The sequence below is a fragment of the Lycium barbarum genome, chromosome 6 (genome assembly GCF_019175385.1).
Source record: "Lycium barbarum isolate Lr01 chromosome 6, ASM1917538v2, whole genome shotgun sequence".
NCBI lineage: Eukaryota > Viridiplantae > Streptophyta > Magnoliopsida > Solanales > Solanaceae > Lycium > Lycium barbarum.
This window is the reverse complement of record NC_083342.1, coordinates 117,826,454-117,850,578: the sequence shown is the minus strand read 5'-3', so window position 1 is coordinate 117,850,578 and position 24,125 is coordinate 117,826,454. Positions and strand designations below refer to the sequence as shown.

The 24,125-nt window shown below is 35.3% G+C and overlaps 1 protein-coding gene across 2 annotated transcripts; it reads left to right on the top strand.

Moving 5' to 3' along the window:
• Positions 1–402: 402 nt before the first annotated feature.
• LOC132645802 (glycine--tRNA ligase, chloroplastic/mitochondrial 2) lies at positions 403–23,544 on the top strand. 2 transcript variants are annotated; one of them, XM_060363007.1, is made up of 30 exons: positions 403–714; positions 1,760–1,810; positions 2,247–2,314; positions 4,376–4,457; positions 4,593–4,656; positions 5,844–5,899; positions 6,135–6,212; positions 6,344–6,418; positions 6,686–6,756; positions 7,842–7,958; positions 8,064–8,685; positions 9,826–9,897; positions 11,169–11,251; positions 12,574–12,622; positions 13,611–13,673; positions 13,760–13,849; positions 13,926–14,012; positions 14,584–14,655; positions 14,761–14,819; positions 14,989–15,082; positions 15,507–15,725; positions 17,774–17,868; positions 18,343–18,433; positions 18,507–18,611; positions 18,969–19,007; positions 19,423–19,512; positions 21,190–21,291; positions 21,968–22,049; positions 22,262–22,347; positions 23,158–23,544. In XM_060363007.1, exons 1-30 carry the CDS (start codon positions 496–498, stop codon positions 23,254–23,256), a joined length of 3,180 nt encoding a protein of 1,059 aa, XP_060218990.1. In that variant the 5' UTR covers positions 403–495; the 3' UTR covers positions 23,257–23,544. The 2 variants fall into 2 exon arrangements, with proteins under 2 accessions (XP_060218990.1, XP_060218992.1); XM_060363009.1 differs by lacking the exons at positions 403–714; positions 1,760–1,810; positions 2,247–2,314; positions 4,376–4,457 and having other exon boundaries at positions 6,132–6,212.
• Positions 23,545–24,125: the final 581 nt, after the last annotated feature.

The following is a 24,125-nucleotide window of genomic DNA, read 5'->3' as shown; positions in this document are numbered from 1 at the left end:
AATAGAGAAATAGTTCTTCTATTTTCTTATTTAATGGACAAAGATATTTCTGTTAGCAATATTAAATTCATTATATAGTAAATTTTCTTATGTTGAGAAAATGATGAATCTCGATATTTCTATACAATAACAAATATTATTTCTAAATTCACATGCTTGATTTTAAAGTTTTTTATTTAAATTTTAGCTGTTTTAGAGTTAGATGTTATTTAATTTATCAATAAATAAAGAGTTATTCTTTTTTACTTTCTTTTTTCTCCTCAACCCCAACTAATTTTTTTATTACTCGCGTGTTTTGTTTTTCCTAGTGAATTATTTTCATATATACTTTTTTTCTTTCTTTTCATAAATATATAGTTCCAACCAAAGGGTTAATTTATTTCTAATTTTATTACTATCTATCTATTTTATTGGGTTGGGAAGAACAAGTCCCCTTGTCCGTAATCCTTTTATCATAAACCCCAGCCAGAACGGTGAGGTTTCTCCAAATCTTGAATGGCGATTCTTGCACTCCCATTAGTCACCTCAATTCTTAAACCCCACAAGACTCACTTCTCCTTTCTTCTAACCACCAAATCTCCTCTACCTGTCATTCTTCATAGGCGTTTTTTCTCTAAATCTGTGTCCACTTCTTCTTCATATGTGTCTCACAATTCAGAGAATCAAAAGAAACCATCTGTTCCCACTTTCCAACAAGCCATTCAAAGGCTTCAGGTATTCAATTGGGGTTGCCCAAATGTGTTACAACTTCCTTTCTTGGCAAAATATATAATGGAATAATGCATTGCTCTTTATGGTTTCAAGATTGTAATGGGGTTGTCTAATTGTGTTACAATTTCCTTTCTTGATCAAATATACAATGAATTACTAACAAATTGCTCTTTATGGTTTCAACATTGTAATGGGGTTGCCTAATTGTGATACAGTTCCCTTTCTTGATCAAATATACAATGAATTACTAACAAATTGCTCTTTATGGTTTTAACATTGTAATGGGGTTGCCTAATTGTGTTACAATTTCCTTTCTTGATCAAATATACAATGAATTACTAACAAATTGCTCTTTATGGTTTCAACATTGTAATGGGGTTGCCTAATTGTGATACAGTTCCCTTTCTTGATCAAATATACAATGAATTACTAACAAATTGCTCTTTATGGTTTCAAGATTGTAATGGGGTTGCGTAATTGTGTTACAGTTACCTTACTTGAGAAAATATACAATGAATAGCAATTGTACAGAAGCTTCATTCACTTTTCTTGGACATAGTATGTTTGTTGCAACAAATATCTCTTTATGGTTTCAAGATTGTATCAAGTCACAATTTTTAAGTGTTACATTAGTCCTACCACAAGCAAGAAACTATTCAATTTCTTTTTTGGAGGTAACTTTTCTTTTGATGATAAAGAATAGAAACAAAAACCTATTATGGGGATGTTTGTACCCTGCCTATATAGAGATAGATATAGGAACATGGTAGAGTAGGTATAATTTAGTTATACTTTGGTTAATTCAAGAATGGGAAAGGAAAGGGTGACAGGTAGGGATCTTGCATTCTTGCTAAAAGAGATATATCAATGTGGTATGCATGATTTCTTTGTCTACCATATTTTTGCAGAAGTTCTGTCTTATTCACGAGAATTACAAGATGTTTAAATGGATGGATACACATGTCTTGATTCTCGTAGCTTTCTCTTTGGCCTCCTCTTATCTATCTTAAAATTATCTATGGATTAACCTATCCTTTTAAAATGGTAGGAGTATTGGGGTTCCGTAGGATGTGCCGTGATGCAATGCAGCAATACTGAGGTATGATGTCATCCTTTTTAGGCTCAAAAAGTACAAGACATGATAGGAAAAGATTAACTTGCTTTTCCGCTGGAATTGATGCTTTTCTTTTTAATGAGTCTTCATACATTATCAAAGTCATAAATTGTGATTTTCAAGTTGCAAGAGCTAGGTATATTCTCCTTGCATACTTTCTTTCTTGATAGGTACTGTAACTTTTATTATAATACTGGCATAATGGGAATGCTGAGCATATTCTCCTTGTATACTTTGGGAAACGTTAATGTACTGTGTATTGCACCGAATCTGGATTGCGTACATATGATTTGATAAAATATGCTTTGTAGTGGACTTTTAGTGGTTATTAGATCTTTGAGTGTTTAAATTAGATTTACAATCTTTAGAGTTTTTTCTCATCTACTTTACTGACTTGTGTAGTTTAAATTGCACTGACCAGGTTGGAGCTGGGACTATGAATCCTCTAACATATTTAAGGGTTCTCGGACCAGAACCGTGGAATGTTGCGTAAGATTTTCTGATAGGATCATTTCATCTATTAAGTTCTCCGATACAATTAGCATCCTCATATTTGACCTGAATTTCTTAAAGGAAGAGAGGAAATGCGCAAAAAAGTCGTCCCCATCTTAGACAGTCTTTTTAATGCGAAGTAAAATCTTAGTCATTGTTGGTGTCAGTGTTGCTAAAAGCGAGTACTTCATCGCTTAAAGTGCTGAAGCGATACTAAAGCTAGTAAGAAACTCTTGCTTTTTACTAATTGTTTTAAAGAACCAATGGCCTTTTTAGAAGAAAAGAAAAGAAGAAGATAAGGAGACCTTTTAGACAAAATAGAGGCGAGAAGTTCATACTCACAGTTGCTGCTGCTTAGTGTTTGTTCGTTGCTTCTTTTCTTCAGCTTCTACAGTTCTGCTCCAGGTTTCCACTGGTTTGTGGTTCGCTGTTGTCTGCTTCTTCTTTGTGTCTTGCTGCGGTTTTTTTTTCTGCTGCTTCTCAGACTTTATTTTCTCTGTTTGTCTTGTCTTCATTTTCTCTTTCTTGCTACTTCTCAGATTTTATCTTTTATTTGTCCTTTTTCTTTCTTCCAGTTAGTCATTTTTTTCTTGCTTTCTTCACTGAATTCAATGGGACATTTTTAAGCGGAAAGGGCTTTTTTATAGATATTGAGGTGAGTAAGGTGGGGCTTAGCTTGAGGCTTCCCGGCCGCCCGCAGTAACAGGGAACATATCCTCCAAAAATGGAATGAGTTCGCAATTAATGCCATAAGAAAGCTGCCACTTTCACTCCTTTGAGATAAGAGTGCAACTAACATATTCAAAAAGGCACGGGAGGCCTCAAACTCATGCAAAGTTGGAGAATGAAATACCAAAAAAAAAAAAAAAAAAAAGATTCTCAAGATGAATGTACCAACAATATTTTCCCTTCTTGTTTTATTAGGCCATTCACAAGAGGAATGTATCAGATTTTATTTTCTTTGTTCGTCTTTCTCTCTCTTTCTTGCTACTTCTCAGATTTTATTTCTATTTGTCTTCTTCTTTTTGGTTAGTCCTTTTTCTTGCTTTCTTTACAGAACTCAATGGGACATTTTTAATCTTCTTTTCCTTTTTTTTTTTAAGAGAATGTCATGGACAATTTTCCTTTTCAGTTTGTTAATCCTTTTTATTGTTTCACTGAATTCTATTGTCAGACATTATTTTTGTGGAGTTCTTGTTTATTTTGTTATTTTATCTTTTTGTTCAAGGTTCATTTTGATATTCTTTTAAAATTGCCCTTCACTTCAATGAAGCATGCGCTTGCTTCTCGCTTAAAGCCCGAGGGCCCTTGTTGCTTTTAAGCTCGTCTAACTTAACACTGATTAGTGTCATTGGCAATGATTATGTCAGGTTTGCCTTTTTAAGTTTTAAACTTGCTTCTTCGAAGAGAAGCTATGTCATGTTGTCAGTAAGTTTTGATTGAACAGTTACTGTGGTTTGACTGACATGGATTGCAAGCTGTTGTAAAAACTAAGGCTTGTGATATTTGGAGATGATCTCCTTAATCTAAAAAGTGGAATACATGTCATGTTATCCGTCCTAAAACAAAAGTTTTGCCCACATTGCAATCACTTGTGCAGACTAATTAAGTCAAAGGACACAATGATTGTTAGAATCTGGACAAAATTGAGTCCCCTATAATATCTGAATGGAGATTTGGGTGTCAGATACCCATTTCTTTTCTTGCTAATTACAGATGGTCTATCATGCTTTTCGCACCTCTCAGAAGAATTGGGAGATTTCGTCTTTCTAACTAAATGAGTATGAATTTGGCAAAGAGAGAGGACTAGTCAGTTGTGCTTGCATACAGCCTTATTCCAAAATATCCCATTCCTTTAATTCACATCAGTCCTTTAACCTTGAGGTGCACCAGACGAGGTGCCTGTGGTAACTGATTCACTGTCTAGTTCTTCACTTACTCTTTTCTGGTTCACCATAATCTTAATCATGAGCATGAAGGATAATGTTATATTGGCAATGAAGTGAATACATTAGTATATTTTCTTGTATGGCTATCAATGTGACTGTCTGATGACAGGTATGTAGAGCCTAGTATTCGTCCAGATGATAGTCGTTATGGAGAAAATCCAAATAGACTTCAAAGGCATACACAATTTCAGGTCACTTTGCCTTCAATTTATTGACTAAAATTCTGAACCACAGTTGATTGCTTAGTATTGTTGAAGCCCTAAATGAAATTATCGTACCTTCGACTTAATTCTTCTGGATGCCTTTTGTGTTTGAATGAAACTCAGGTGATTTTGAAGCCTGATCCAGGAAATTCGCAGGATCTGTTCATCCGTAGCTTGTCAGCGTTAGGTTTGCAACCAATATCTACTTTCTTTTTCCTGCATTATGTCTTTCGGAATAACTTATGTGGTAACTGGTAACAAAAACTTCTTCCATTTGGCACTTCTGGTAAGTAATAAGACTGCACGGCGTATCAATAGCAAAAAGTTGCAAACTCTTCCCATATGTAAGCTTTGAGCCTGGGAGATAGGGCCATGATTACCAATCTCTGTTTTTTTGTGTTGTGGACCAGAATGCCGTGGTCACTGAATTTGAATGTCTCTGATCTGCTTTCTAAAAGGCGTGCATGGCAACTACCTTTTAGAAATAAAGCATAAATCTAGAGTTGGAACTAGGAGTACGACATAATGCAAGTTTGAGGCAAGAACATGTCGATAGAAAATGTGATTAGGAAGAATTGCAAGGATGAACTAAAGAAAACATGTCCATATAGATGACTGATCATGCTTGCTGGAATAGGTCGAGGAACACAGAGTTTCTTTCTATTCATTATTCACATAATATAACATTGACTCTGGGGAAAAAGAGAAACATACTTTGCTTTACATGGAGACCTTGATATATTGAAAAGGAATTGAGGGAAAAGCCTTAAGAGAAGCTTATTTTAGGAACTCAAAAGTTAGAAGCAACTTGTCACTTATGATAAAGAGACTATTTGTTTCTTTGTTCTAGTTAATATTGAGGGAAAAGCCTTAAGAGAAGCTTATTTTAGGAACTTAAAAGTTAGAAGCAACTTGTCACTTAATTTGTTCTAGTTAATATTTGGTATACTTGTGAGATTCCTATTAGTGTAGATGATTGGATGTTATTTGTAGAGAACCATATAGTTGTATAGGTTCTCTACTGTCTAAAAGACTCGTATCCCACTGTTTTCTTTCCAAATTAATTAAAAGAATAACTTTATAGAAAGAAAAAGAGTGGTTGTATGTTATTTTTCTTCTTCTTGTTCTTATTCTTAAAAATAGAACATTTTGTGTAACTTTATGCTTAGGTAACAGCCATACTTAACCAAATAGGCATACACTTTACTGTTTTTTTTTTCTCCCTTTTGGTTGTTGAACTTTCCTGCAAGTTTCATGTTGTATATGTATGTGTTTCTTGTATACATACGCACATGTGTATGTGTGAGTGTGTATATATATATATATATATTAGTTCTAGAAATTGTTTTCGCTTGAGCTTTTATTTGTTGACAGGTATTGATGTCAATGCGCATGATATTCGCTTTGTTGAGGACAACTGGGAGAGCCCTGTAAGATTATTCTTTCTCTTGATAAGGGATGTTTAACTTTTGTAATGCACATATAATGTTTCATGAACTGTATATTTCCTCTGTACTTATCCCTGTTCAGGCAAATCTCCAACTTTTTGTTTGGATTTGCATGAATGGGGTCTTCTGCTACATGACGCACAATAATATGTGTTCCTTCCATCTGCGTATCTCAGAGCTGTATTATTAAATGTTTGTTGACTTGAACTACTAGTAGGTGCTTGGTGCCTGGGGATTGGGCTGGGAGGTTTGGATGGATGGAATGGAAATCACACAATTCACCTACTTCCAGCAGGTTATTCTCTTTCTCCAACTTCATTTGCTTTACTGGTTACTGTTGACTTACAAGAACTTGTCCTTTTGCTTTTCTGTTCAACCCTTATTCTATTTTTGAGCACATCCACTCATTAACTTCTAATATTCCAGGCTGGAAGCATTCAACTGATGCCAGTATCAGTTGAAATCACTTATGGGCTTGAGCGTATCCTTATGTCACTTCAGGTTAATTTCGCTTGTTGAGGTCGCTTTCAGGCTTGTTCTTACTCCTCTCTTATGATTTCTTTCTTTCCTTTTTTCTTCTTCAAACAAACGATGAGGCTCGTTGTATAAATTCTGCATGCTCTTTTCACTAGGAGAAAAAAGGCCTTAACCTTCATGTAGGAGGTCATCACTGCCCATATCTTAGAATATAAAGAGGCTAAACTACCTGCATTCTCTTCTGTTTCTCAAATATTTTGCTTGTTATGACTCATTATTACTTATCTGCAGGGTGTTGATCATTTTAAAAAGATTCAGTATGCAGATGGCATTACGTATGGAGAGCTTTTTCTGGAAAATGAGTAAATAAGCTAAATCCAGCCAGAAGCTTTCTCCTTTCTTTTTGTTGATTGCCTTTCTATTAGATATATCATTTTGCTTCTTATAGATTTTCTTATGCCTTTAGAGAAATGTTATTATTTACTTTTTGTTAAGACTCGAACCCAGATTGGATATTTAAACATTATCTTCTTCATTTCTTGTCATTGGGCATAACATTTCTTTTAAGTTCCAATTCCTAACTGTTTAAGAAAATGAAACTTGCATTTATAACGTATAAAAGAAAAAACAGTAGTTGTTGTCATCAAAAAAAAAAAAAAAAAAAAAAAGGAAAAGCAGTAGTTGTAAAGGAGGAAGGCAAAATATGACTAGACATATTAAGTGACATACTAAGTTTTTTTTTTTTCTGAGATAATTAAGTGACATACTAATTGATATACTAAGTGTCAGGCAGATAGACCAACATGTTACATATAGACACTAGCATTAGGGTATAAAGATTATGAAAATAAGGACTAGTCAGGAAATTGTCAAACCGATACTTATTATTTATACGAGTTTCTTATGTAGTCTACCGGAAGAGCATTTAAAAGTTAAAACTGCTTCCTTCCTCTCAAATGGAATATTTACCTTTTCTGTTTTGTCCATTAATTATTGAATGGGAAGGGCCTCTTTGGCACTTATCTCTTGAGACTTTATGCTAAGTTAGTCATTTCCAAATAAAAGGAAAAACAAAAGGATGAGATACTTGACATATGTCGATATTACAAGGCTGTAAGATGGATAATGCATGGCATATGATAAGAGCCAAAGTCTATAGACTTTTTCTGTTTGTCATGTAAGCAAATCAGTGTTTGCTATGCTTTCGTTATTTCCCAATAACCGAATACTTTTAAATACTGCATATTTGATTCCATCCATAAATTGATTTTCTTTTAATTTGGCAAAATTCTGAATTGTCTGTATGTAAAGGGTTTCTGTGGTTTACTATGTCATTAATGAAATTAGGAGCACTTATCAGAAAAAGATAAAATAAAATTAAGAGTACTTGTGCTTGATAAAACAATCATTTTCAGGAAAGAGATTCCAATTCAAGCTTCTGTTTCAGGAAGGAGATGAGTGCATATTATCTGGAGCATGCTAGTGTTGACCACATACAAAAGCAGTTTGATCTTTTTGAAGCAGAAGCTCGCCGTTTGCTTGATCTAGGCCTTGCAATACCTGCGTATGTACTTATATTTTAATGCTATTTTTTCTTCACGGAATGGAGATAAGAATAAATATTTTGTTAACTTTACATTGAGTAACATTATTCCTTACACTGTGCTAGGTATGATCAGCTTTTGAAGACTTCTCATGCTTTTAACGTTTTAGACTCAAGAGGCTTTGTTGGGGTAACAGAACGTGCTCGTTATTTTGGGCGTATGCGTAGTTTAGCCCGTCAATGCGCACAACTTTGGTTGAAGACAAGGGAGTCTCTTGGCTATCCATTGGGTGTTGTTTCTCAGAGTGATCATCTTCTTGTTCAAAGAGAAGTCTCGGAGGAAGCAACAGGAAAGGTGCCTTCAGAGCCACGGTTGTTTGTTCTTGAAATTGGGACTGAGGAGTTGCCTCCAATTGATGTATCGAGTGCATGCAAGCAACTCAAGGATCTGATTGTTCAGTTACTGGACAAACAAAGGTTGTCTCATGGGGAAGTACAAACGCATGGCACCCCACGAAGAATAGTAGTTAGCGTCGAGAAGCTACATTCTAAGCAAGTTGAAAATGAGGTTGAGATTCGTGGACCTCCTGTTTCTAAAGCTTTTGACACGGAAGGAAATCCTACGAAGGCTGCTGAAGGTTTTTGTCGCAGAAATAATGTGCCTTTGGACTCCATGTATAGAAGAGCTGAAGGAAAAACAGAATATGTCTATGTCCGTTTGGTGGAGACATCAAGGCTTGCATTCGAGGTACACATAAAAAATAAGTGTTTTGTGTATGATTTCGTGGAAAAGTAAAATTTTCCTTTTCAACACCTAGCTAACCTTAGTAGGGTGTGTCAGTGACCAAGGCTACTGCTATAGATTACAAAGTTAATCATGGAGATTACTTTTGATTAAGTTTGGCTGTATTTGGTAGTATGAGCGCCATGTACTTTTATCAAGTTCTTTAAGTCAAAAAGGAGAGATTGAAAAGGAGAAGCTAGCGGAGTGTTGACATTGAGACTTGTAGACTATGTTTTATTACAGGTTTTCTGGAATAACGTTTATTTTGGTGATCAAAATGCTAATGGATTCTAGGATGAGCCTTTGAATAACTGTCACTATGGTGTTAATGATATATGGTGTCTTTTGAACTGGTAATACTTGAGTTAATTTTTGGAATTGAGTTAGGCAAAAGATCCCTTTCTTAATATGGGCCTCTTGTGTTTCTTTTGGGTGTAGACTACTATTAGACATGATTTAGCTACTACCGCATTGTCGGTGATTTCACGTGGCTGCTGGACAGCTTCTACGAAGAAAGATAAAGAGAAACGGAAACTAACGTTGGTAGTATATCTCTACGAAAAGACTTAAGCTACCTTTTGGGGTTGAGTTAGGCCCAAGATCCCTGTCTTAATAATGGCATGTGATGTGTCTTTCGAGATCCCTGACTTAATATTGGCATGTGGTGTTTCTTTTGGGTGTAGACCACTATTAGGCATGACTTAGTTATGAACGCATTTTCGGTGATTTTATGTAACAGGTAGCTGGCCATGTCAAGTTGCTGGACAGCTCTTTGAAGAAGATAAAAGAAATAGCCACTGTAATTGGAGAGTTTGGTAGTGAATCTCTAAGAAGAGCTATTTGTTCAATTTGAACTGGCTTTGGTCCAAGGACCTAAATGCCTAACGCTGAAATATTTAACCTTTTTTGTTTTTGTTCGAGTTAATTTTTGCAGTTTCGTTTATGCCTTCTCACTATTAGTACGTAAAACCTGAACAATCTCTTAAAAGCTGCTACGCTGTTCTTCTGTTGCTTTGTATAAATGAATAATATAACAGATATGTTCTTTTTTTGTTTTTAATACTTGAGTTTCCTAGATCTCATTGTTTGAATCACTATCAACAGGTTTTGTCTGAAGAGCTACCTCACATAATTGCCAGCTTATCATTCCCCAAATCAATGCGTTGGAACTCTGATGTATGTGCTACGACTTTGACTAACCCTTTTTCTTTGCAATATGCGTGAGTTGTGACCATGTTCGTGTTTATCTTTTTCAGTTTGTTTATTATAATCTAAGTGTTTTATTGCCTTTTTTATCCTTGGAATTATGTAACAAACCATTTTCTATAGCTGGAATAATTTGTCTTCATATTAACCTTCCTATCAAGCTACTAGGTGGCAAGGGGAAAAACATAGTAGATATTAGGATGTAAAGTTGGGTTGGAACTGAGCTTCAACGCCAAAAACACTTTGGCTGTTACTATAGAAGATGAGGTTTCACCAGAAACTTAGTTTCAAATCCATTTAACAGCTACCTTGTCTCTGTTATTATCAAAAGGAAAAGAAGCCTTTGCTTTCCTTCAAAAGAATTTTTTCTATAGGATGTATTCAAGAGGAGGATCAATTCGGCTCAGCCCCAAAATAGTTACATCAGATAAAACAAATCCTCCAATCATGGGTTCGGGGCTATTATTCATGAAGAAGACCTGGTGCTTTACATCAGTTTGAATATAGAAACTTTACTCTATTATAGCATGTGTTGCTGAAAAAAAAAAAAAACAATCTTGGAGTGTTCTGCTGTTTTGTGTTTTCCTTATATGCCATACCACACATAATTAAGTGTTTAAGATATTATGTTCCATTTCTTTGGGGGAAGTGCGCTTTTCTTCTGATCTAAGTATATTATTTTTTTCTTTTGGATCAATTATCCTTTCCCTTTTTAGGAATTTTCTCCAATTTTTAGAACATATATGAGTCCGTAAAAATAGAGATCCAATCAAGTTTCTTTTCCAATTTTTCATATCCTTCTTTTCCCGTTGAAGATAGAAGTTTGTCATAATGTAATTATCCATGATAATTGCTTTTTATATGAGAAAAAAAGACTAATTTATGTCTTATGGGATTGAAATATAGTAATAGTAACATGTGATTCTTGAATAATCCGCTTAACCTCTGCGGTTGTCGGTTTTCATTTGAATGCTTCCCATTCTTCCACTCTTTTTTCTCTCTTTCCTATAACAAAAGTACTTGGTATAGTAAAGGAAAGTAAATCAACCCTGAACTAGTGATATATTTCCCAGAAGCAAATTTGGTGCTACTTTTGCTTTGTATGGCATTTTCTTCAAACTTATTCATCATTTTTTCTTCAATTCAGTCTTCACAGCTCTTAGTATTTTAAAATTCTATAACTGTAAGAAAATGCGTAAATTCTATATGAATATAATGTGCATTGAGAGATTGTCATGTAGGTTGCATTCAGCAGACCTGTTCGTTGGATTTTGGCCCTTCATGGAGGTGTAGTTCTTCCATTTATGTATGGTGGAGTTGTAAGGCAAGTTTGAGCTCCTGCCTGCTCTTTTTTTTTTTTTTTTTTGTATAAAAGAAATTCCTTTACTACTTTACTCCACATGTGCTTAGAAGTAGGGTTGCGGTTCCGGTACTTTGTCAACTCTTAGTTTTTCTCTTTTTCTTTTCGGGGGAAAAAAAAAAGCTATATATCCAATGATTTATCTTCTCTTCTCAGGCCGGTTGGGTGGGTAATAAAGCTAATTCTCTGTTTTATGTCCACTCTCAAGAAAGTCACAATAATTTTGTGTTGAGGGAATTCAGTAACTGTTAAATAGAAGGAAAAACTCTCTGTTGGATGTGTTTAGTTGAAGGGAAAACGAAAGTTTAGTAGAAGAAAATAGTGATTGATCTCAGCTTTCTTTCAATATCCTACTATTTTCGGGTGCTTCACTTGCAGGACAGTCTATCTTGAAGTTGACTTTGTCATCTACTTGGTCGCCTTTGTCTTTCTTTCTGTGAAACTTCCCTGTATAGATGTTTTGCATGGTCTTAATCAATGCAAACTTACTATGGGCTTGGCACTTCTAGCAATTTATAAGCTGTAAGTGGTCAGCCGGGGTGATCCTTTATTCTCTAGCACCACTTCATGAAAGGCCCCACTAATAAATGATTAAGCCTTATCTATTTGCCTTTTCCCCCACCAGCATCAGCTTTCTTTCTCTGATATATGGGCTCCTTCATGTTTTATCTTTTCACTTTTTCATCTGCGTTTAGTTGATTATAAACAACACATTCAAGTGAAAAGTTACATTGAGAAGGAATGGTCTTTTAGGGCTAGGAGATAAATGTGATTCCTGAAGCTCTGATACCATTTCACAGAAAAGAGGAGATTTAGAGAGACGGAATTTGCTTAATTTATTTCTTCAAAACTCTTGCAGATTAAATAGAGTTTAACAATGCAAAGAAAGGAAAACCTCTAATTGTATCCCTATAAATCTCCTAATTGCCCAATTATATGGATTGAGAATCCAGTTTTTCCATATTTACAGTTATTTACATTCTCATCAGTCTGCTATAGTTTAAGCTTTGATTTTCATTCTCCAAGTTAGTTTACTTCAGAGCCCAGTTGGAGGTCACCAGATTTTCTTCATTAATGAAATTCAATATCTTGAATTTGCTCTAAAGCCCAGGGTAATTCTAAATACACACTTGTGGCACATTTGTTTGGATGAGTACTTGTACTGCATATATTTTTGTGCATTTATCAGTAGCGTTACTGCTCTTATGGGATCAATGTTCGTTCTTTACTGGTTTTATGGTTTTTGGTTTGTCTCTTACTACTGTATTTCTTTGATTTTGCTACAGTGGAAATGTGTCTCATGGTCTACGCAATACTCCATCAGCTACAGTTAAGGTCTGTACACAAAATTATAGACATCTCGCTTCCGCCCGTGCTCACCATTTTTTCAACTTATGTATTAAGTAGTGGAAGTTGGGTATAACACACTTTATCTTTTGGAAGCTCTTCTATTCTTGTCATCATGCTCAAATATTAGAACCTGGTCATCCTTTTGTTGCATCTGCTGTGTTTTCTCTCTTATTACAGTTGAAAATCAAGGGAAATTGATATTGTTATATGTTCAAAGTATGTCTAGATTCATTGAACTTGAGTATGCAGACAGCATTGAAGTCCTTTATTTCAATCTTGTTCCATGGATCCACATTGTCTCGGGAGAGTGTGCTTAATCAATCTTAGGGTAGTGCCAAATCAATTTATGTTACACAATATTTCTTGGCGGTAATAATCAAGGAGTGCTATTCCGACAACACTATTCCAGTAGTACTTTCCCTACGTCTATTAATTTGTGAACTACTGATTGCGGCAATGTTTATACTGATGTTAGTTAAAAAATTTCAAACTCACCTAAGTTCACCACCCTGAGATTAAGAGGGCTTGATCAAGGAAATTAATTTTATAATTTCAAAATGTCTAAATTCATTCGATTTGAATAGGTAAATATGAAAAATAATAATTTATAGAATATTGTAGAATGTCTTTAATGTCAGAATATTGTGTATCAGCCAGTTTTATAAGTAAATTGGAAAGACTCTAAAGGAACTTCCTATTCAATTCAATAGATAGAGCAAGAAAGTTTCATTTAGTAAGTTGGGAGGTGGTTACGTCCCTAAAAAGATGGGAGGCTTGAGGTGAAAGATCTTCGAGTGTTCGATAAAGGCCCTTATCTGTTGTTAATAGTCAATTCAATTCAAGTTCTCTTTTCTTTTCTCTATTTTAAATATCTTTTTGAGATTCATAGCTTCACTTTTTAAGGAGAATTGCTATACTTCCTCTACCCTTGGAAGCAAAATCTCTGATGGATTCTTTCGACAAAATACTACAGATTTTGGATGCAGAAACCTATGCAAATGTAATGCAGGATGCTGGGATTCTTGTTGATGTCGAGGTAATTCAAGTTCTGCATAAACTTCCATACATACCTACTATGCTTGTTAATGATCTTTTTGATGTTTAACCATCATCAAATATCAGCATCGCAAGAAAACAATTGTGGAGAACTCAAACGATTTAGCAAAAAGTGTACATGGACATATTGTAATGAAAAGTGATTTGCTTGATGAGGTAATAGATGAAGTTTCAGACTTTTCCTATTCAAACGTCGACAGAACAGTATTTAAGCATTTTCCTGAATGCTTAGGTTGTGAATCTTGTTGAGGCACCATTGCCTGTACTTGGCAAATTCGATGAGTCCTTCTTAGAGCTTCCAAAGGAACTACTTATAATGGTAAACTCTCATACTCTCTGGAACTTCAGTTGTTTTGTGGCTGTCTTCATTTATGATACTATTAGGGTTGCGCAAAAAATGTGACCATCTCTGGTGAAGGAAATAAGCATGGATATTCTACTTGTTGATTATGCCTTTTAAAGCCATCTCGTCTCTCAGAATCAGAAATCTAGACGTTACAGTTTCTGGGAGATATGTAATCGTTCTGGTACTGTAGGCTTAAGTGCTATTAGAGCTTTTCTTTAGGATTAGACACTATATGTGTCAACTTCCTTTTCTTGACCAAAATAATATCTCTGTAATTGGATATCCAAACACCAATTACTTAATTCATACAAAACTGTTTACCATTGCAATACGTGGAGGAATATAAATAGACTTTCATGGATCCATGCATATCGGTTATTCATCCCCTGCCTTGTAAGTTGCGGTGCCGGTGACTGTCAAGCATGGCCTTGACTGCAGGGTCGCGTTTTTCCTTGCTATTGCATGTCACTATTCTTAAGCCTTTTTGAAGCTCTTCATCATGTCAGAGTTAGTTAAAAACTTCTTTCTTTTTGGCATTATGCAGGTGATGCAGAAACATCAAAAATACTTCGCTATGACTGATGAGAATGGGGAACTGTTGCCATACTTTGTCACAGTGAGAAATACTAACTGTGTTGTATCTGTGGCAAACTGTGGCTTGATTAGCTTAAAATGAGATGTTAGTTTGTAATTGGTAACTCGATATGGATCTAACTTTCAGGTTGCAAATGGATCAATTGATGAAAAGGTAGTTAGGAAAGGAAATGAAGCTGTGCTAAGGTTACTATCCTTTAGTTTAGTTCTTTCCTTCAACATTTCTAAAGTTTTAGATCTAGGTGCTATTTGCAGGAGTTGAAGCAGGCTTAAATAAGTTACTTGCACTTTTTATGATTTTACTCCTTTATCAGCTTACTTTATGATAATTGGTATATGCTCATACACATTGCAGAGCTCGATTTGAAGATGCAAAATTTTTCTATGCGATGGACACGAATAGAAAATTTTCCGAATTCCGTACTCAACTAAAAGGGATTCTCTTCCATGTAAGTCTTAGAATTCCATCTTGACTATCCTCTTTTTTCCTATTGCGGCTTGACTTCAAATTTCTAGCAAACTGTAGCTTTTGTTGGCATCTTTAATCAGGGAATTTTTGTTTTAGGTTAAATTTAGTTACGTGTTTAAGTATTGAAATCCTATTCTAAGCAAAGTCTTATAGAATTGATTGTTATCAAATCTGAAATTAGTCTTTTTTATGTACATACCAGCAGTTTGTTTGCGCAATCAATGAAATCTCACTTATTTTAAAAATATCAATTATGAATTTGTACCCTCATATGGTAATATCTGACTAGAGCATCAAGCAAAATTTCTATTAAACGATAGTCCCACATGGTATATTTTGCTAGTGGCTCATGCAGATATGTTAGTCTCTAGTAGTTTTCGCTAAATGCTGACGTATCTACGCAGGAGAGGCTTGGGACTATGCTAGATAAAATGTCACGAGTTCAGAATTTGGCTAGTGAAATTGGGCTGTCTCTTGAAATGAGTGAAGACAAACTCAAAATCATCCAAAATGCGGCCTCACTAGCCATGGCTGATCTTGCAACTGCAGTTGTTACAGAGTTTACTTCTCTCTCAGGGACAATGGCACACCACTATGCACTTAGAGATGGCTATTCAAAGGAGGTAATGAGAACCAAAAAATTTTATGGTTACTTTTGTGACTAGTTGACTCTTCAGTTGTCAATTGATCCTAGATTTTTGTTTTTGGTTATTTTCTAATTGTATTTGCTAACTGATCATATGCGTATGTGTGTTTATTCTAAATATACATCACCTTATATCTGGTCTGTGATTTAATTGCTTTACTAGCACTACTGCAAAAGAAGCATCTTCCAAAGCACTGAGGAAATGAGGTCAGGCTGATACTTTGTTTCTTTTAGCAGGAGCGGTTCTCTTGGATTTTAGCCTTCACTAATATTGAATTGCCGAGGGAATCAATGTTTAATTTGTGTTTTAGCAGGCAATAATCAACATCAGAAGAGTTTTATTTCAAAGAGGGGGGAAATTTTGTAACAAATACATTTGAATGTTTAGATAGTTCATTGTTCTATCCTTTGTTTTGAATAAGACAAGAATTTCTTTTAGAGCCTGTTTGGATGGGCTTATGCCTATAAGCTGCAAACAGCTTATAAGCTAAAAAAAAATAAGTTGGGGTAGTCTAACTTATTTTTTTTTGGCTTATAAGCTGTTTTCAGCTTATAAGCTGCTTTAGATAAGCTAAGTCAAATGGGCCCAATTATTTTTTTGAGCTTATTTTAAGCACAAAATGACTTTAAGCTGGTCAGTCAAACACTCAAAAAAGCTAAAAACAGCTTATAAGCAACTTATAAGCCAATCCAAACGGGCTCTTAAATTGGAAAATGAGTACAGAAAAGAGGACCAGGTGTTCACATTCTGGAAAAAACAAATTAAGGGCATAGTTTCATACTAATAGTTGTATGATTATCCTTGTAGGTCCTTGTCTTTCGATTCATGTTACTATTTGTTGTTGCTTGTACTTCGATTATCAAATTATTTTACTTTCTATAGTATTTCGCCATGCCTTTTATACTGCTTTGAATATCTTGTTCTTATCGCTAGTACTATTTGATCGCTTCTTTTACTATGTTATCTATCATATTATCTTGCTGCTATTACTGCTTATTATTACTGTTTATTATTCCTGATGCTTTTTCATCTCTGTTTGAGCTGGGGGTCTATCAGAAACAGCCTCTCTACCCGTCAAAAGGTAGAGGTAAGGTCTGCGTACACTCCACCCTCCCCAGACCCCACCTGGTGGGATTATACTGGGTATGTTGTTGTTGATTGACAAAAAAAACCACTGCATGGTGTTGACTGGCATTGTTCCTGCCTTGTTCAATTAGTTCTAGTCATTATTTGTACAGATGTAATCTAGTGTAGGTGATGGGTCCAGAGTTGAGTTATTGTCCTTGAATTTTGTGAAGTTGAATATCTACCTTTCTGTAGATTCCTCTAACTTCTGTCTAGTGCACAAAATCTTAGAATTCTAAATGTTGAAGCTTTACGCTTTGAAGACCATAAAGTAAGGAACCAGAAATCAGGATGTCTTCGTTACTCCTTTTAACTTTCTGTATAATGCACAAAATCTTAGAATTTTAAATTCAAGTTACGCTCTGAAGACCATAAAAGAAGGAACCAGAAATCAGGATGTCGTTGTTCCTCCTTAATACATAGATGTGTCTTCTTCTGTTGGCTTATATGTTTGCATTCATGTGTAGTTATGTACTCCTGTAACAGTATTGTGATGCGCCTCATGAAGCTAAGGCAATGCAATATCGGTTGTTTTTACAGAGAAAGTTGTGGTGTACTTTGTCAAATCATGTGTTACAAGCTTGATGCAGAATATTACTGAGTGATTTTTGAATAGATCACTCAATTACTTTATAGTACCAATATAATTTAATTACGTCCCAATAATACATTTGGCCAAAGGCCAAATCAAAGGTTTACTATTTCAAAGAATTGCCGGCTATTTAAACTTGTTGAAGCAAAGGCTCACTAATTCAAATAATTTCCAGCTATTTAACTTTGTAGATTCTCACTTTTGATAGAAATTTTAGTGTCACTTTTTTGTGATTTATTTCATTGTTTTGGTGTTCTATTTATGTTATCTGACTATATTAAGAGTTTTTCTGTCATGTGCTTTACAGATTGCAGAGGCATTGTTTGAGATCTCACTTCCGCGATTTTCTGGAGATATGCTCCCAAAAACTGAAGTTGGGACTGTTTTAGCAATTACTGACAAGTATGACTACTGCTGGTTACCTTTCAGTTTAAGGTTTCCAGATGGTCATTAGGATTAAGGAAAATATGATTCATGTCACTGTGGGATCAATGTTGGATGATTCGTATTAGACACATGATACATGTTTTGCATTGACTTAAGGGAGAAATTCACAAATGCACCAAAAAGTGTAGTGTACTCGTAATCATCTTCTGATTGGTAGTCTCTAATCTGCTAAACCTGATTAGCGTTAGCTTAATTTTGTGTCAAATTGTCTATTCTTCGAAATTAGCTTCCACTAATAGTGCATGCAAAGGTTGCTTTATCTTGCGGTGCTTCTACATGCTTTAACTTTAAATTGCATGCACTTCTTATCCTAGTGATACCATGACGAATGTCTTCCCTTAAATTTCATATGTCTTCCCTTAAATTTTATTCTCTTGGCTGTGTAGTCCAATTTTTTGTCGTCTCTCATATAGTGATATTCTACTGCAGGCTGGATAGCATTGTTGGCTTATTTGCTGCTGGCTGTCAGCCAAGCTCAAGTAATGATCCATTTGGCCTGCGAAGGATCTCTTACGGTCTTGTATGTCTCAACCTTGAACAGCCTTATTCATTTAAAGAATTGTAACAATAATACATGCTTTTGTTTTCCATAGGTGCAACTCTTGGTTGAAATTGACAGAAATGTGGACTTAAGACGGGCTTTAGAACTTGCTGCTGCAGTGCAACCCATTGAAGTAGATGTCAGGATAATCGATGATGTAAGATGACCGCCCTATTTGCTTAGTTAGTTTAGAGTTTTACAGAAGTAGTGACTTGATTCTGTCTCTGTTGGTCTGGGTTATATTGAAGGGTAATTATGTCCCCTTGCAGTTGCCTGTTCGTAATACTTACTGTTGAAATAAAGGATGCAATTCACCAGCTGCAGTACGTCCTGTAGGCTGGATATTTAAATATGCTGTAAACTAGTAATACTAAGTTAATATAGGTAACTCTAGCAATAAATTGGTCGTCTTTCGTCCTTTGTATGATGCATGCAGTCCTTGCTTATATTTTATCCTTGCAACTTTAAGAGTCATAAATATGACATGATTCTTCTTTTTCTTTTTCCATTTAAGGTACATCAATTTGTAACACGAAGACTAGAACAATTTCTGGTATGTTCCATTTTCATGCACGCTATTACTCTGCTGTTGTTATTTTGTTCTTCTGGTTTTCTTTTATTCTTCTTTCCACAGTTAGTAATCCTTTTGAATGTGTCTTTGGTTTCTCTGAAATTGGATTTGACTTGCCTCCTCTAGGTTCCATATCTTTATCATCTTAGTGCATGAACTATTTCTAGGTTTCTTTTTGTTCAGTATTTGAACATCGTGGGATAATTTTGATCTCTTCAATAAATCCTTTTTTATCAATTATTCACGTGAAGAGGAGTATGGTCTTTGACAGTCTTAGGACCATTTTATTACTGCCCCCTCTCCCCTCCAAAAAGCAAAAGAAAAGAGGAAAGAAACGAAGACTTTTTAGACAAAGTGCTATATAAATTTGACACATGCTGCTGTGTTTCAATTACAGATGGACAAAGGTATAAGCCCAGAAGTTGTTAGGTCTGTTCTTTCCGAGCGTGCAAGTCGACCTGGTTTGGCTACTAAATCGGTGTACAAAGTAACTACTATCCTTTTCCTTTCTTGTGCACTCACTTATTTGTTATTATTCTTTGCTGATAATTTGCCTCTTTCATGTCTTAAGAGGCAGTACTTTTTCTATTCCGTATGGCAATTTGAAAGTTCTCAATTAAAATCTGTGTAAACAAAAGTCAGCATAGTAGGGATCTAGTAGCTCAGTTGGTTGGCTACTTGAACTTTCACCTTGTTGGTGAGGGTTCGAATCCCCACATTGTAATCCCCTTCCCCTACCCCCTATGTAATAAAAACAATTGAAAAAAGAAGAAGAAGCATATCCTATACCTAAGAGGTTCACAGCTTATGAATGCTCTATGGAAAGGAGTTGTCTTCTCTGGCTAATACCACTATGCATGTTGAAGTATCATTGGCACTAGTGAGTGTTCTCTCTTGAAAGCTCTTCATTGCTCTCTCCCTATGCTGGACGTAACTGCTCAAGAGAGTTTCCTCTTGAAAAATTGGACGCATTAGAGATACACCTGAGTGTCCAGGAGTTTGATGTTTCTATGAAATATCTGCAACATGATGTTACTCCACTAAATGTTCAATTGTTGTCTCCTTCCAAGCACCCCCTCCCCGGCACTCCTCCACTATGGTTAAAACTTTAGTCTCTCTTATTTTATATGAATTGACTCTTTTGTACCATTTCTCCCCCATTGCGTCATAGTTCAACTTTGAAGACAAACTTTATATATTTGAGCATGTTCTATAGCACTGATGATTTTTAAAAAACCATGTTTGTTAAGATATTCTGAAAACCTAATTACGACAGAAATACAGTTTTGTGTATATTTAGTTTTGATTTTTGCTGTCCTTCGATTTTTGTTACTACTTGTTGTATCTTGTGCTTCGGTTATCGCATTATTTTGTTGTTCTTACTCTTCCTGTTACTGTTGTGTAATGCTTTCCGTATTATGTGATATGTCCTCTTTACTTCTGTATTTTCTTTTTCACTTGCTTTGATGTGCGGTAGTTGAGCCAAGGGTCTTTCTGAAACATCCTTTCTCCCTCCACGAGGTAGGGGTAAAGTCTGCGACACTCTACCCTTCCCAGATCCCACCTGTGGGATTTCACTGGGTATGTTGTTGTTTATCTAGAAGAGTTTATGCATATTTGCAATTTGGACTTCGATATGTTGTTTTAAAAATCAGTGATTTCTGCATAAGGAGGCAAGATGATATCTTGAGTCATATCCAGGTCCCTGGACACAGATAGACGCATTAGAAGTGCTATATTGGGAGGAGGTTGTATTATTCTTAACGCTCTTTTCGGAAGTTTTCTGTGTGGCTCATGGTCAAAGTTACCTCTTCATCTGAATCCGAATATATACAACAACTATGCTTCAGTCCCAAACAAGTTGCTGAATTTGAATATAATTTAAATTAAATATAAATTATAACTCTTCATCAAGAAATATAAAATATAACTCAAGAACTTTGAGCTTTAATCTTCAAATTTGTGGCCAAGTGTTAGGAATCTCTTTTTGTTGCTTCGTTTGACAAGTTAAATGTCCTGTATTGTGTCTTCGTCTCATGTTGAATACAAAATGGTACAGTTGGTTCTGGAGAGGTGCAATGGGTTAATTAGTATAGAAGTACTTTTTCGAATTCATTATGATGTTTTGGACTGTATAATTGATATTTATTGCCGTCATTTGTAGATGGAGTCCTTGTCCAAAGGGGAGCTTTTGCCTAAGGTTGTTGAAGCATATTCACGTCCAACAAGAATTGTTCGCGGGAAGGATGCCAATGTTGATGCGGAGGTATACTCAACAAATTTCTTTCTGTAACATAAATCTTCTTTGTGATTATACTCCACCATACCGGGTTTTGAACTTGCATCTGTAGAAAAATGGCGTTCTTGATACAGAAGTTGCAGAATTTTTCTTGTACTTTTTTATTCGCATATTTCTTATTCTTAGTTTTCTATTACCACTTCTCATGTCTTTTACTTTAATTGTTTTGCTATCTTGATAGACTTCAGCCGAGGGTCCATCTGAAACAACCTCTCTACCTGCCAAGGTAGGGGTAAGGTCTGCGGACACTCTACCCTCCCCAGACATCACCTGTGGGATTACACTGGGTATGTTGTTGTTGTTGATACAGAAGGCATTTTCATGTTATCTAGAGCTTTTCTCTATGATACAATTACAAATAATTTTTTTCAAATCTGCTCTGCTGGATTGGTAATACAATTGTTAATATTGTCAAGCTCTATGGACATCTTACAATGTGTAGCATTGGATTTTCTTTTTAGTCAAGACAAGAATCATGACTTCTTGCCGTTGGTGATTAGTAGGTAGAGTATTGAGCATAAATTGATGTTTTGGTTGATTAACTCTATGAAACACTCAATTCTGCAACTTCAATGATTTAGTTGGCTGCCTATTAGCATTCTTTGTTCATATTTAGTAAAAACATCATTTCATTGTAAATTAGGTGGATGATCAAGCTTTTGAAACAAATGAAGAGAAAGTTTTGTGGAGCACTTTCTTGTCACTACGAAGTAAAATTCATCCAGGTATTGCCTCACCTCCAGATGAATAACCTTTCCTAATGTATTCAAATAAATATAGTTGTCTGGTATGTTGATGTTACATTTTGTAAATACATTCAACTTCTTCTGCTTTTTGGGTATGTTGTTGTTGTATTCAACTTCTTCTGCTCCTTGTTTATTCGTGGGTTGAGTTTTTCACCAAAATATTTGCAATGTATATGACTGTTCATTTACAGATATGGAAGTTGATGATTTTGTTGAAGCATCCTCAGTACTTGTAGAACCGCTGGAGGATTTTTTCAACGAGGTCTTTGTAATGGTGGTAAGTTCCTCTGATTTCTTTTTACTTCTTAGATATGAGAACTTCAGAGTTCTGACGCATGGAACAGATAATCTGGATTTGTGCACATCCAACAGGGTATAGGCTTAATAGCCTCTGCTTACCATGGTTTTTCCTATCTTAAATGAAGCACATCGGATAGAACATCATGTTTGCCTTGTTAAGTTTTCTTTTTAGCTTCCTATTGAACGCCGCATTCCTGTCTTCGTGCATGCATCAATCTGTTGTCTTTTCTAATACAATTTCTCTCTTAATCTAAAAAAAAAAAAAAGTGGTTTGTCTTATAAATGTCTAAAGCTAGTAGAATTGCCAATTCATAAGTACCTGCTCCCAGTTATTTCTGCATTTCAATTCTTGAAGAAACTCCGTCACCATATTAGAGAGCTGCTCTACAAAAAGGTTTATCATGTTTCATTTTCTGCAGCTATGTTGTGCCTTCTATCTCGTCCTATAATATTGATTTTGTTCTAGCTTAGACATCTCCACTGCATATTGTCATACACCAGTTGCAATTAGCCATGGTTCTGTTTTAGCTTAGACATGCACTGCAGATTGTTTCTTAACTATGATAGTAGGCTTTTTCCTACCACAACTGTATGTTCTCTCATTTGGTTTTCACAATGTGCACATTTCTCACACTTGGAAAGCAATCATGTACATTTCGATGAACCAAAGTAGTCCAAAATTTTGGTGAAGCATAAATCGACGCTTGATTCTTCAGTGCTGATACAACTACAGTGCATACTTGTGCCTCCCATTCTTCACGTTAATTGTTCTTTATGCATATCGCAGGAAGACGAACGGATCAGAACAAACCGGCTTGCACTGCTGAAGAAAATAGCTGACTTGCCAAGGGGAATAGTAGATCTCTCAGTTTTACCGGGATTTTGAAGTATGTGTACATTGTCCACTTAGGTTCATACTATCAGCTGAGGCAACAAAGAAGAACAGCTATAACCTATTAGCGAATAGTAAACGGAGTCATTTTTTCCGTGGAGGCAGCTAGGAAAATGTATACGACCACAACAGGAGCGAACTAAATGAGACTCTATTACACAAATCTCATGACAATGTCACAGTTTGCATTTTTGCCTGTTGTACAATGTATCAAGTGAATCAATAAAATGCACCATCGCTTGTATGTTCACATTGCCTGAGAAATATATGATTTTGTTTCAAGTTTTCTCTTTGAAAAGGTATCTTCTCAATTATTACTCAAATCAAAAGTGAGTACATCAGAAATAAAAGATGGTTGGACAGACCACCATTCCATCGAGACATAGAAACAACCGCTCTACCTACTGAAGTCATTTTGTTTCAAGTTATTCAAATAAAAGCTGTAACTAATAATTTTTGAACTTGCTTTAGCTTCTCACGTCTCAGTTGAGTGTATCTACTTGATGTAGTACGTGAGTTTTGGGTTGGTATAAATGCACTTTCGTTATGTAGAGGCACGGCACTACATGGTTCAAATGTAATTTAATGGAATCGCATTCATCGAAAAGTTATATTTACATTATAAGATGAATCCAATATATAAATAATTCTCAAAACTTTATGAAGCTAGCGTTGTACATAGCTTTGATTAGAACTTAAAAAAAGAGTTCTGGAATTGCGTGTTTTTGAAGGTTGAAGTTCAGTTTGGACATGCATATTACTTCAAAAAAAAAAAAAAGTGAGGTTTTGAGTTGAATAAAAAATTTCACCCAAAAACTGGCCCAAACTAGTTTTTGGAACTTAAATTTTTTCTTCAAAAATAT

Coding starts and splice junctions, on each gene's coding strand:
- LOC132645802 (XM_060363007.1), top strand. CDS start 496: ATGGCGATTCTTGCACTCCCATTAGTCACCTCAATTCTTAAACCCCAC. Junction 15,083..15,506: donor TAAAAGGGATTCTCTTCCAT/GTAAGTCTTAGA, acceptor GTATCTACGCAG/GAGAGGCTTGGGACTATGCT. Junction 18,434..18,506: donor GAAGGATCTCTTACGGTCTT/GTATGTCTCAAC, acceptor TGTTTTCCATAG/GTGCAACTCTTGGTTGAAAT.